The 14,719-nt window shown below is 48.2% G+C and overlaps 1 protein-coding gene across 1 annotated transcript; it reads right to left on the bottom strand.

The window, feature by feature from the left end:
* Positions 1-277: 277 nt before the first annotated feature.
* Positions 278-11,468, bottom strand: HSPB8 (heat shock protein family B (small) member 8). Its single transcript, XM_077835327.1, has 3 exons — positions 11,084-11,468; positions 5,639-5,702; positions 278-437 (listed from the first exon to the last, which is right to left on the bottom strand). Exons 1-3 carry the CDS (start codon positions 11,466-11,468, stop codon positions 278-280), a joined length of 609 nt encoding a protein of 202 aa, XP_077691453.1.
* Positions 11,469-14,719: the final 3,251 nt, after the last annotated feature.

Genomic DNA, 14,719 nt, shown 5'->3' with positions numbered 1-14,719 from the left:
CACAACAGGGCTCTGAGCTCTCTTAGGCCATCTAGGTGCAACCGTATTACAAAGAACAACGTTAGTAATGATACTGGATACCTACAGTCAACCACCTTCTCCCAGCGCAAAATCAATCTGATTAGAACAAGAATATATGTGTGTAAAATGTGAGGAAACAGGGCCCTTTAAGAAAATATCCAATGTACACTTCCATTCAGCTAATGCAATCACATCTGGAATTGGAGAGAAATCTTTTCAGGGAGGGAGCAGGAAGAAAGGGAACGGGGAAGACACTTCAAGCACAGGTTGCTTCTTGGCTGTCCATTGGGATCTCGTTGCCATAGCTGCTGTCTCCGTACTGGCAGTAGGGTGGTATCTGTGGTGCTTCAATAATCAGCAGACCCTCTGGCGATAAGGAAGCAAAAACTGTGACAGGATCCACCTCATATGGGAGTCTAAAAAGAGGAATGGAAAATTAATGGGGCTGCCAATCGCTTTTCTTCAGTGTCCACTACACTGCTTTCCCCTGTAGTTTTCAGACAAGCACTTGTGGTAGGAGAACACTTGAACCCCTCTGGCCACTCAGTAACAGACTTAATGGTGGCAATTTTGCAACAGAAAAGCTTCAAAAACAGACTCCAAGGAGAAACTGCTGAGCTTGAATTAATATGCAAACTAGATACCATTAACTTCGGTTTGAATAGAGACTGGGAGTGGCTGGGTCATTACACATATTGCATCTATTTCCCCCTGTTAAGTATCCTCACACCTTCTTGTCAACTGCCTAAATGGGCCATCTTGATTATCACGACAAAAGTTTTTTTTCTCCTGCTGATAATAGCTCAACTTAATTAATTAGCCTCTTGCAGTTGGTATGGCTACTTCCACCTTTTCATGTTCTCTGTATGTGTATATATATCTCTTCTTACTATATGTTCCATTCTATGCATCCGATGAAGTGGGCTGTAGCCCACGAAAGCTTATGTTCAAATAAATTTGTTAGTCTCTAAGGTGCCACAAGTACTCCTGTTCTTTTTGCAGATACAGATTAACACGGCTGCTACTCTGAAACCTGTCACTTGTGGTTGTTACCTGTGTTGTATTTTCCAAACTGGGCTTTGTGGCAATTCCATTTTCGCATCACAGCATGCTATGCTCCTACATCATTACTGACTTGTCCATCCTTCGTATTTTCCACTGGTAAACACTGCCTAGGAATAGCCAAAATGGCTGCTGGAGAACACAGCTGCTCCATAGAAAAGCAGATGCAAGTCTCTCAATAAATTGACTCTTAAGCATAGATAGATAGTTCAGCTGTAGGGACCATCAAGTCAAGTAAAATGTCTCCATTACTCAGGGTTAACAAATATTGTGGCAGGATCACTTTTTGCTAATAAACAGCAATTAAATATTGTGGGGCACATTTAAGTTATTGAGCGGTATATTTTTCTTGGCAAGCTATCCTTATACTGTATTGCACACACCAGTGGAAATCCGCATTCGTGGAATGGGTCTAGCCAGTGTCACTTTCAGAGAATATGGTCACTAATAAATTGGACGAAAGGTGGTTAGGAAGAACGGTCCTGTGGTTAGTGCACAGGACTGGGAGTCAAGAGTCTTGGGATCCTTACCCATCCCTGGCACAGACTTGACTGAGTCTCTTAAATAGATCGCTCTGTGCCTCAGTTTCCCCATATGTGAAATGGTAGAGATATTATTTACATACATCATGGGCTGTTATGAGGCTAGATTGGTTAATGTTTGTAAAGAGAACCCTACATGGAAAAAACATATAGAGATGTACAAAGAATTATTTAAATCACATTAATAAACCTCAAGCAGATCCAGAAACTCATTTACCTGCACGGAGACTTGGTAATGCCTTGTATTATTAAGTATTATAACTGTACATGTTCTGTGTATGTTTAAAGACCTCTCTTTTCACTACAAGGCTCTCAGTTTAATCTCATCTGCAGATATGTTTGACTGGATGCCACTCACAGCTTATGCAGTTTGAGCTTCTGCAAAGCACAAGTAAATCATCTTTATGTCACAGCCTGCGTCATGGCAAAAAAAACCCCATGCCCAAATAAGGAGCCTCTCTGACTGGTTACTAAGTAGCTTGCCTGGGCTGGGCAGGGTAAATCTGCTTTCATACTGTTGTCTCCCATCTCACCCAACCAGTTTGCGCTCAGGCAGGCAGGCCTGCTTGCATTTAGCATCTGGGCAGAGACGCCTCCGTGCAAAGCTCGGTCCGCTTTTGATTTCCAAAGAAATCCATCATTCTAAATTCTGCGGATTGGACCCTCCCTTGCTCTGCAGCTTGGCTCACCATTTGCGCCAGTGCAAAGAGAGGGTGTCAAGCATTCATTGTGACTGGGTAAACTCTGGCATTCACTGTGCACTGGGTTCAAATGAGGGAGCAAGGTGCAGGACAATGGTAACTGGGCCCTGGGTGTCTAGTTTTGGGGGCTTGGCAAGGGAATGGCCACAGAGCCACAAACCTAAATCCGCTCTGACCGGGGAACACACATCCCCCAGAGGCTGTGACAGCCCACGGACACTGCTAGTGACAGCAACACAGCCATTCCCTGCGACACTCCTGCATTCGAGGCGGGAAGTCCCGCCTCCAGAGCCCCACTCGGCTGCCTTGCTCCTAGTCCGGTTACTCAGGCTTAGCACTGGCTGGGCAGCACTTGGCTCTGCATGCACCAACACACCGACTGCTGGGCAGGGCGCAAGTCCGAACAAAGCAAGGGGCCTGAGTTTGATCTCATGCAGGTAACTCTGCTGACGTCAGTGCTTTTACTCCTGACTTACACCAGTGCAAGTGACAGCAGAATCAAACCCAAGGTGTCACCTCTGGCATTATGCTGCAGAAGACAGGCAAGGAGGGTTGGGGGGGTGGGGTGGGGACGCTGTCCATCACAGCTACACACACAGGGAGGAGGTCTGGTAAGGTGATTCTGAGATTTGAGGGCAGGAATAACGTTTTTTGTTTTTAGGGGTGGAGGGGGGAAACTAGTATCCCAGCATAAGAGGATCTCATTTCACTGGTGGCCACACTGACCGGCCTGACCCATTTGCATTATCCTAAAAAAGCCCTTCCCTTTACCAGTTCTTAGCAGATAGTTTCACCAGGCAATAAGGCGGGGCCTCTTAAAGGAAAAGTCAATGTACCTGCTACTTCTCACTTGTTGCTAAACAAACGCCCTGGCCCAATTGAAAAGTGCAGGGCAAGTCATCCAGGGCTTTGGTCCCAGTCCAGCGGAGCACCTGAGCACATGCATAACTTTAACCACGAGCTGCTCCACTGACCACTATTTAAATTATAAACATTCTTAAGTGTTTTCCTGGCCTGGGGCCTTCATTTCCATTCTGGGCCCTTTTTATTGTCTTGTAAAGAGTGAGAAATTTTTGTGAGTTAAAAAAAAAATATCTAATGCAAATTTTTTTTTTTTTTTTTTTGAGTCTGAGTATCTTTTCCCTGATAGTTTTGACTTCTCCCCCTTTCTAGTTTTTGGAGGTTGTGACGTTTCCTTTCTTCTCCCCCCCTTTCTCTTTATTTCCCCTAATATGAACATTCCAGCCAATTCCAAATATATAGTCACAATAATCCTAGTTAGGATTATGGCTGGGTAAGTGTTAAGAAGAGATCTTCTGTTTTGCCTTAGTCATGCAATATTTATAAGCAGCATGAGCTAATGAGACATTCGCCTTGCGTTACAGAACCACCACAGCCAGGAACATCACAGGAAATAAATCTGTCAAGTCCTGCTGTGAGCTGGGAACGCCCACCCTCTGTAACCCTTCCCATTTGTCCAGCCTTGTTCCTCTCCAACCTGCCCTGTCCAGCTTTGACTTTCCTGGCAATGGAAAGGATATTTGCAAAACATTTTGTGACATCCAGGTCTATCCCTGTCTATGTTCTACAGACGCTTAAGGTTAAATGTACGGATTAAGGTAAAACACTGACATCCCACCCATAATATGTGACTTTGTGGTGGGAAAGAAACTGTAAGGTAGTAGAATTAGAACTTGGAATTGTCTGATGTTTGTTGATTTCCAACACTTGGCCCTGCTATAGAGCATTTTGCCTATAGACCTTAAAGTGCTTTTCAAAGCTGGGTAAGGCATTACTCCTGTTTTGCAGATGGGGAAACTGAGGCACAGAGAGTTTTTTTTTTTTTAAGTGACACAGCAAGTCAATGACAGAGAAGGGAATAGAATCTAGGTTTCCTGCCGCCCAAGAGTAATACAAATTTAGTTTCCCCATTAACATGCATTTCCCTGAAATAGACACAAGTTTGCATTCAGATTTGAACTGCCCTGAAGCGGAGGGAAATTTGGAGCTGGGTTTTGATTTGACCTGTTCTCTAAAAGTCAGCAGTGAATTTTAGGAGCGTTTGGGCCTGGGGCTTTGTTTGGAATCACATTTCACCTCACTCCTGACTCCATCCCTCCAGGGGTAAGAGAGGAATTTGTTGTCTTTGGCTTCTTTTCTAAGACTTCCGATAATGAGCCTGTTTTTGTATGGACACCTGTTCCGCAGGAGCTGGCTGGAGACATGGCGACTCCTCTCCCTCATTCCACCCTGTGGAAATACTTTTCCCTGCCACTATCAGGCTGGGCTGGATTTGAACTGATGAGAGGCAAGAGCATCGCCATCAGCTGTGCAGTCTTGTGGCTTTAAATTTCAGAGAGGGTTCTGGAGTGTGAATCATTCCCACAGGGACTTAGGTGGTTTTTGTTTTTTTGTTATTATTACTCATGTACTCATAAATAGTTCAGAAATATTTTGTGGAGTCATTGGTCCAAATTCACTCCTGATGTGACTCCGCTGAAGTCAATATGATTACACAAGGGTGAGCTTGGCCCCCGCAATCTCTTGCGCCAACACAGACTTGGGCTTGTAATAACAAACCCGGAAAGAATGTGGTTTGTGGGCAGGGAATTCCACACGCTTCAAACACATCTCACTGGTTTATGTTTCCCATCTAGCTGCACAAGAAACCAGACTTTATGGCTAAGGTTTTCAAAGCTGTCCAGGGGCTTTAGATACACAACTATTAATTTCAGTGGGAATGCTGACTCCAAATCACCTAGGCAGCCTCAAAAATCTCAGCCCATCTGTTGATGGAGTCAATGCGGGGGGCGTCCTACTGAAGGGGATGCAGTTGATGGCTTCTTGCGGGGCTGACCTCTATATCAGGGAATAATTTCAGCATTGGTCTCAATATTTACACTCAGGTTCAGTAACTGACTCCAATATCTGCACTTGCAGACCACCCTTTCAAGCTAGTGAGGTTACCAGTTTCCCCAGGAGTACACACCTAGTAACAAGACTTTAGCATCCATATCAACCTCATTTGGATGTCAGGAGGATGGGTGTGCATTAGGGGCACAGTCTGCCCACGGGCCAATCCCATTACAATCAATGGGACCCAGGTCATCTGAGCAGAACCTGGCCGTCAATGGATCACAGGGAGCTGAGGGAGAGTAGCTTGATTGCTTGCTCAGAAAATCATTTCATGCTCTCAAAAATAAGAGACTGGTCATCATTCCTAAGTCCTGCTCTCCTCTGTGGAGTGAGAGCCCCATGTGGGCAAGCCCCATAAGAAAGAACTGAGAAACCACGGGTGTATATTATACATACTGGATTTTCTTGGTGAAGTTCTTGGAGACTATTCCTCCTTCTTCCTGTTGCTCTTCATGTTTGCCTGGAGGGAACGGGAACACACAACAACATTGTCTCACAGGGCTGTTTTACAAACAGGCAAAAAAAGTTCTACTCAGTATCCCCCCTACACCCACTCCATGTTCAAACCTCCCTTCACAGTTTGACCCAAGCAAAGCTCCTGCTTCTGCAAGAGCCGCCTAAAAGAAAAACAACATGGGGAGAAGCTGATGTGGAGGAACCTGCAGTACTAAGCCCAAAATTTAACAGCAAACAGGCACCGTGGGAGAAGGAACCCTGCCTTCTGCATCTAGGTTAGTGGGCCTAATTCTGCTCTCCCTTACACTAATGTCGGCTTCAGCGGAGTAGTTCCTGATTTACACCAATGTGAGAAGATACTCTGGCCCCAGTTCTCAATGTCGAGTCGTAAGCAGGTGTCATGGGGTCAAGACTGCCCTACCCTTTTCATAATGCTAAATGGGAGGGGATCCTAGCCAGATGGAAGGGAGGATCCAGGGAGGTGGGTAGGCATGGAAGAGGTTGAGGAGCACTGCTCTGAGACTACCCTTGCTGGAAGCCTAATCTTATTGGAGCCAAAAGCATGTGGACATCCAGGTTCTAGATGGGTCAAATACACCTCTATGTACTACAGATCCAAAATAGCAATAGGCTAACTGGGCTGTGCTCTCGAAGGCCCTGTTCCTGCACCAGTAAAACCAATGGGAGCTTTGCTATTGGCTTCAACAAGTCCTGAAATGTCCCTGCTCCAAAGTTCTCAGCGTCCTAGAACTGATCAGAGCCATTAGAAGGTTTTGTGGCAAGAAGGAATGGAGGTGATGGACGGTGACAAAAACCGTGTGTTAAAGAAGATACTTAGAATGAGATACTTAGGGTAGCAAGGTGTTCACATAGCAGAATGAGACTGTCTGAACAGCTGGAGGTTGGGACAGATCAATAAAACAATTTGAAAAATCTATTTAGAATTCATAGGCAAGAGAGTTTAAATAACTTGAAGCGCTGGCAGGTGGGGCCTTGGTGGGTTCTGGTTGGCTGACACTGCTGGTTGCTTAGTATTGCTGTAATGAGCACAGAGCACAGGGGATAGTTCAAGACTATCTTTGGGGAAGCACCTGAACTTCTGAGTGCCTGTAAGAGTGGGTGCAGATCCCACAGCAGCTGAAGCATGTCCTGTACCACCCCTCTGCCCATCAGATTATCAGCCCGAGAGAGTCTCCTACCCAGTGTTATGGAAAATGGTCATGAATCCAAGTGTGATACAGTGTGGGAGATTTGGAGACGTAGCGGTAGCTGAGGAAGTGAGGCTACAGCTTGTGGAGGACTGTGACAGTCCACACCTCCACCTTCTTCTATTTCAACTCCTTCCTGAGGGGTAATCTCCCCCAAAAGGCCTTTGACCCCAGTCCCCTAACCTCCCAGCAAGTTGTGCATGCCAATACATGTGATTATGTCGCCCTCTACTGGCCTCTTCAGTCACTCCTATAGCAGGCAGCTTCTTTCTATGCTCTTCCAGGTCTTCCTCCTGACCAGACTCTCTCTTAGCTCGGGGAGCTCCCCTTTCAGACCAAGTGGTGAAGACCTGTGTTTTGGGTGCTGAAGGCATGGAATGACCATGGGAGATCTATCTGTATGTGGCCACGGTTTGCTATACTCACATCAAAATTGAATGAAACATGGAATTAAAAAGGTGAGCTGAACTTCCCTGCTCACTTGGTCATCCTGGTTTTGCCAAGCCTGTGTGTTTAAAAATCATGAGTCCCCCCAAATCATGACATTGGCTTAACAATCATGAAAAAAATGCCTTCTGAGTCTTTAGGGTCACACTTGGGCCACATTTGCACACTTCACAGCCAGGAAGGCTAGACAATTACCTTTATTGTGTAATGAAAGCTGAGAGTGTCACTTGATCCCATGCCTCCAGGAGCTGGGGCTTTAAGAAAAATCACTAAATATCATAAGACTCCCAATAAAATCTCAGGAGGTGGCCACACTGTTGCCCCCTTATTTGTCTGGAAAGTATCTGGCACACTTTCGGTGCTCCTGAGCTATTAATAATGGACAGATAAGCACCCTCTGCTACATAATGCTGAATAGTCTAATTCAGCAACTACAGGGTTAAATTCCGGAATGTAGCACATGGCTTAATTGGAACATTCTGTGTTAGAGACCAGTGCTAAGGGTGAAACATGATTGCTGCTTGTTCTGAGACAATGTCTCCAATTAAGCCTGGGGTGTGTCTGCAAAGCAACAGAATGGCAGAAAACCCTGGGCCTTACTTCTGTGTTTAAATGCAAGTTTAAAATCCAAGTGGATGCTCTGAGAGTCTTCATTACATGGCAGATGTATAGATCAGAGGCCTCTGATTAATATACTGCAGTATAGATGTGGAATAATAATCAAATAGACCTGATTGTGATCTCACATCTGCATAAATCAGGAGTGACGTGAGTAACGTTAGGGTGGTGGCATACACCCAGCGTCCAGAATGGAGCTGGATGAAATTCTTCAGACAGACAAAAAACTCTCTTCACTAAAAGATTCAGATTCAAGTTGATCTAAACATTTTGTGAATTTGTGTAGAATTCACTGTTTCAGTCACTCCTCCCCCCCATTCTGAAAAAAATCAAAATGTTTGGTTCGGCCATTATCTACAGCAAATGTCTGGATTCTTTTTTAAATTTGAAATGATTTTTTCTTTCACATTTTTTTGATCATTGTTTTAAATGTACAAAAATCCAAAAATAAAAAAAAACATTTGGTTTGGCCCAAAACGATTCCCCTGCCCTCCACCCCCAATTTTTCGGTTTGGCCGGCAAGCCAAAAATAATCAGTTCTCTGCACAGCTCTAGCTAGTCCTGAATCAGCCCCCAGCTGCGTCTGCTGACCCAGTGGCCGAACTTGCCATAAGCCACTAACTCTATGTATGGGGCGTGGCGTGCTTCCCCCCAGAAGGAACCTCCCCCAAGTCAAACCCAGCAGGAAGAAAACTGGTTTCTAGCTGCTGCTTCTCGGTTCCCTTTCACAAGGCAGATTCCACCGTAGCGGGAGTGGATACAACTCCCATTGACTTCACCCGCTGGAAGGAGTTACCAGCATCATATTTCATGGCCCAAAGAGCAGGCATCAAGCACCAGACCATGTTCTGCAGGGAGGCTACTACCAGCAGGCAGCTCAGACATGATCAGTTCCCAAACACAAGGACGAGCCTTCTCCCCCAGGGTGCTCCCAGAGCAAGGCGCTGATCAGAACGGGCGGTATTTTGTTTGGTTCATCTGGTCCAAAGCTTATTTGTCACTTTAAAAAGACAGTTCATCAGCCAGAATCTCCCTGCTCTAGTGCAGGAGTCCCTTCTGGAAGGGGGAAAACCTTTCCGCTTAGTTACCCTGCTCCTCTGGCAAGAGTTAGCAAGCAACAGCTCTCTCCTGCTCTCCCTAGCCTTAATCCTGGTTATGGTCACTTTTGCTGTGGTTTCCCAAAACCTTTGAGTCATAGAAATCCAAGCCTGACGAGATCCAGAAGGCTGCCATAGTCCATCCCTCTGTCAGGATAGATTTTCCCAATACTTTGCCCACTGTAGCTTGATGGGTCATTGCACTCCAATGTTTTCACACTGTTTTGCTGCACGGCCAGTCTCCCTCCTGACACTTCAGACTGAAAGCAGATCTTTCTGGACTCCTGCCATGCCAGGAGCGGCCTGGTCCTTTCCCTCCCCTATCCCCAGCATAATCCTCCAACTTCCTTCCCCAGGGGATGGTGCAGTTCACCAGAGCACTTACAGCTCAGCTCTGTAAAGCAGAGCAGCAGGGCTCTTTTCAAGTCAAAGGGGTGAAATTGATTTACAACAGCTGAAGAGCCAGCCCTGGTTCTTTTACTTTTCTTTTCTTCTGTTCAGACCTTTCCTTCCCCCTGGCGCTTGCTAGCAGGGCTGTGCAGAGAGAATCTCATCAGGGTTTGTTTTTTTTCTGCCCACTTTATGTTTTCCTGGTAAAACATTATTTTTAATGCTACATTAATTGTTGGGGAATCACAATAGAATTTTTATGGCCTCCTCATTGAGCGTCAGTGAATTGGCTCCATCCCCAATGTTATTGCAGGGGATGCTAAATGAATTAACGATTAGACACAACATAAAGACAGGGTTTTTTTCCTTCCCAGGTTATTTCTTTTTTTATTTCTGCTCTGTTAACCGCTCCCTTTGTTTCCCAGCTTTATGTTCTGTTTCTATCACCCTTCCCTAACCCAATTGCACAATGTATGCGCTTCCCCCCACCCCACTTGTTAATCCTCCCTTATTTTGAAACCTCCACTTAACTCTTTCTGGTTCATCTTCGTTTCCAGCCCCCTTCCTCCTCCTGTTCTTTTTGTCCGGTTGTCCTGCCTCTTTAAGACTTGTTACTGTTTGGGGGAGGGGTGGACAGTGGGATTATTGCAGCATTCCTGACTGCCAGTAGCTGCTGAATGCCTGAGGACATTGTAGTGAGACACTGTCCCTTTAAAGGAATTTCCCGTTGATACCATAAACTCTGGAATGATCCATAATTAACAGAATTGTCTTGGGGCCCAACCCTGCAAATACTCACTGCTGCCATGATTGGTGCTATTGACTTCATGGGGACTAATCACTTCAGTTGAACTCAGTGAGACTTGTTTGGCATGACAAGTGTTGCCAAAGTGTAAAAAGAGGAACAGAGCCCAGGTCTCAGTCTGGGCTCACTGGGCTCTGCCCTGGATAGAGCTACCCGCTGTGTAGGATTTCATCCTGTGTCCAGCACAGTAATCAGGCAGCAAGTTCTTCCTTTATGGATGTGAACACTCTATGCTTTTTTGGGCTGAGATTTTCAAAGTTACTTATGTGCTTTGGACACTCAATTTCCAATCCTTAGGCAGCTTTGAAAGTCTCACCCCTTGCCCTTTGCTTAGACTTTCACCCTGTCCAGTTTAATGAAATGAATGTCCTTACTAATAACAACCTCGCTCATCAAAACTGGCAGACCATTTAAACCTCTAGGCCCTGATTCTCCTCTCACACTAGTGTAAATCAGGAACAACTCTATCAACGTCCTCTGCTGGGAAACTGGAGTCAGCAGAAGGAGAATCAGGCCCTCAAGCCTGTTAACCTCCTCTCGTTCTCTCAGCCTGGATGCTGGGAGTAGCCCCGTCCCACACATTTTTGTTTGTCAAGTTCACTTTCCCTGCCTCGGGCTGCAGTGTTTGGGGTGCAAATGCTGCAGGGGACTGTTTCTTTGTTAAAATAAAGCTTACACAGGCGTGGCAGAAACTGCTGGAAATAGTTCTTGAACCTTAGATTTTTGTAAGAGATTTTTTTTCAGGACCTAGATTTATTTCCATTTCTCTATGTTCCTTTTTTCTGTGCTTCCCTTCCTCTTCTCCCTGTCTCTCACTCACCTGACACTTCCACATAGCCGTCCTTGGTTTTCACCGTCAGCTCCTCGGGTTTAAAGCTTTGCACGTTGACACACACCTTCCAGGGCTCCCCAGAGAAGGGAGCAGGACTCCGACCTTCAGGGTAACTGCTGAACCTGGAGCCGTAGCCAGGAGGGGGCATGCCAGAGGCTCGGGCCATTCCCGATCGCAGTGGACCGGGCCAGGTACTGGTCAGTCGTGGGCGAGCCCAGTCCAGCAAGTCTGCAGTCAGGTCCCCGGAAAAGGGGCACATTCCGAAGTCATCGTCCAGGAGTCGAGAGGACAAGCCAGGCTCTCTGAATCGGTCTCGGACATTTCGGTGCCTGGGGGAGTAATGGCAGGAAAAGGGCAGCTGGCTGTCAGCCATGATTTTCTTCTCAGTCAAAAACAACACGGAGTGAGGCCAAAACTCCCAACGTTGTCCGGCTCTAGAGCACAAGAAATGTCAGTGTTTGCTTTTGTGTTCCTTAGTGCGAAGTTTCCCTGGATTGAGTCATCCACTCCCCCAAACCAGAGAGGGGGGACCTGCTGTGCTCGGATTCTGACAGTTTATATTAGTTTATACCCGTTCCCCAGAACCAACAAGATAAAAAGAAAAAAAAACAGGGCTGAATCATTCAAAACTTTAAAATGCAGGGAGCAGAGATTCGGGAGGCAGGGAGCGAGAGGAGAGAAAAAGTATCCCGTTTGTTTTTGAAATTCCACACCAGAGAAAGTGGGAGAGGAAAGAAAAAGAATACCTTGTTGGTGAAAAATCCCTTCGAGGGAGCAAGAAAATCCCAAACTTAAGACGCTTCTTTCCTCTGTCAACCTGCCCCTTTCCCTTCCGATCCCTGGCAGGAGCTTAAATAAACGTTTGTGCTCAGGGTCGAGAAACTTCTCTAACATTCCACCCAGCTGGGAGCCTTCTATTTATATGGCGTTCGGTGCTGGGGGTTGTGCTTTGCAATCCTTGCCCTGTCAGCTGAGTATTTTAGAGAGGATGAAACACCCTTGGAAAATCTGTGCTGTGACAGCTGACCTCTCCCACTGGGCCGGGAATACTTACGTGGGACTGCCAAGTTTAGGCAGCTTTCCTCACTTGCCCCTCCTTCTGCCCTGCTCCTTCCCCGCCTTTGCTCCCTCCCTAGCCCGCAGCAGCCAACATGCTGCGAATAGCTTCAGGGCTGACTGCACACCCCCTCCGCCCCCGTCACCATTTGAAAATACCCACTTGCCCAAGAGCTTATCAGAGCCCTCGCTCGCCTCGCACTGTAAGGACACCTGTTAGCAGGGGCTGGCTGAGCCAGGCTCTGTACCACTCAGCACGAGTTGGGGCTCGATTCCTGTGGCGGGGTTAGTGACGATCTAGGGCTATGTGCAAGGGGTCAGACTTTTAAAGAGGGGCCTTGTGTACCAGAGCAGCCCGCTGACTCAGCCCTGGCATGGGCACCCAGTCCCCGCTACAGTCAGGGTTAGGAGAGCAATCCCCCAGGACATGCTTCATGGCGGTTGTGAGCTAGATTGGGCCCTGGATTAGGTCTGCTTCTCCCACGGTACCCTCAGCAGCCGGCAGGTGCCTGTGTTGGGGCGCCCCCCCACACACACACACAATGGGGCAGCACTGGCTGGGGTGGCTGGCCTCTCCCAGTGACACTCCCAAGGCAGGAAGCTGGGGTGCAAACAGCATCTCCCCTCTCCCTTGGCACAAATCCTCCTCCCAGGGCTGCAGCAGGCCCTGCTGGCATAGGAAGCGTCATTTGTCCCCCCAGAGCTGGGGGCGGGGGGAATTGAACCCCACTTCAGTACGCTGTCTCTGCAGCTGGCCCCGCGTACGGGTGCTGGGAGCCGTGGGGTGGGCTCTGGGGCGGTGCTGGCAGGGGCATGGATAAACTGAGCACTGGATAATCCTTTGTTCGGGCTTGTACCAGTTCAGGGCTGGCCCAGGCTCCGCTGCCGGCCCGCGCCGTGTGTCCGAGGGCAGCACGGGACAGCCATGGACTCTGCTCCCTCAGGCCTAGCAGGGGGCTGGGAGCTTCTCGAGCCCTGCACCCAGCCAGACAAGGGAGGTTTCGGGCTCGCCTCACCCCAGCTGCAGAACGTTAACAGACCTGGGGAGGTACTTTGGGCATCACTCACACGCCCGCCCTCCCACGGCTGCCGCACCCAGCTGGAGCTACAGAGCTTATGCTCCACGACGGCCTATAATTACAGTAGGGAGCAGGCTGAGCCAAGCAGAGCTGTGTCTCTGTCCCCATGGGGTGCAGGAACAGTGACCAGCTTGCATCGCTAGATCCTCCTCTTTCTCGCTCCTTTGAAGGCTGGCCAGATATATCTCTGTTCCTGGGTCTGCCCCATCCCCAGCTCCCTTTGAAGTGCATGGGAAGCCTCCCCAGGGCTTCCAGGGGCTGGGCCCACAACGCGCTGCTTTAACGTCTGTTGAAACTGGCCTGGGATGCATTTGACCTTCACAGACCTTGCCAAAGCCCCAGTGAGCTCCCAGCTGGGGCTGTCAGTAGCACAGGGGTGTGGGCATGTCTGACGGCTCTGTGCAGGAGAATCCTGAGCACGGGCCTCTCTGGCGGGGGTGGCTCCGCACAGGCTGCAGAGGGGGTGATCACCCGGGGCAGGGAAATCACCTGCCCCTCCCTGCTGTTTGGCAGCTGAATTTTACTTCAGTAGCGCTATGCATCCCCCTCCACGCATCCAGAAGGGCACATCGTCCCCATGCAGTTACCCAGCGCTGGCTTTCAAAGCCCTTCCTTTCAGAAATGAAGCGAGGGGCTTCTAGAGGCCCGGGGATCGTGGCTGCCAGGCTGCAGGGGGCAGAGGATGTCTGCATGCTGGTACAGGGCCGGGTGAGATCATTGGCTCATATTAATAACGATTGACTTCACCAGTGCTTTCATGTTGCCCTGCACTCCCCCAGAGCTTGCATGTCTCCCAGCGGGAGTGGATGGGGTACAGGGGAATGCCCAGCGCAACCAGAATTAGCCCGTAGTTAAAAAAAGGCAGAGGGCTCCTTACAGAGGAACTGAGGCTAGACAGGGCCTATTTGGTTACCCAGTGCACTCCCCTGCCAATGCGGGATTCACCTGCTGTATATCCTCTAAATGTGGCTCCCTCCGCTTCCCTGTGGAGACCATTCCAGAGGCTAGTCAGCGTCTAACAGATGGCATCGCTCGGCCACTTTGCCTGACATCCCACCTCTATTTTCTTCTGCTTCACGTCAGCCCATTATTCCACCGCTTCCTTCCCTCACCCTCTGTCAGGGTTCCTTCCCCACTCTGAACTCTAGGGTACAGATCTGGGGACCCGCATGAAAGACCCCCTAAGCTTATTCTTACCAGCTTAGGTTAAAAACTTCCCCAAGGTACAAACTTTGCCTCGTCCTTGAACTGTAAGTTGCCACCACCAAGCGTTTAAACAAAGAACAAGGAAAGAGACCACTTGGAGACGTCTTCCCCCAAAATATCTCCCCAAGCCCTACACCCCCTTTCCTGGGGAAGGCTTGATAATAATCCTCACCAATTTGTACAGGTGAACACAGACCCTGTCTTACCTATACCAGTTGCAATATTGGAGACTTGGATTAGGATGGGTTGGGGAAGATGGATTTCTGTCTGGCCTCTCTCAGTC

The sequence above is a fragment of the Eretmochelys imbricata genome, chromosome 15, assembly GCF_965152235.1.
Source record: "Eretmochelys imbricata isolate rEreImb1 chromosome 15, rEreImb1.hap1, whole genome shotgun sequence".
Lineage (NCBI taxonomy): Eukaryota > Metazoa > Chordata > Testudines > Cheloniidae > Eretmochelys > Eretmochelys imbricata.
This window is presented reverse-complemented; position numbering and strand designations above follow the sequence as displayed.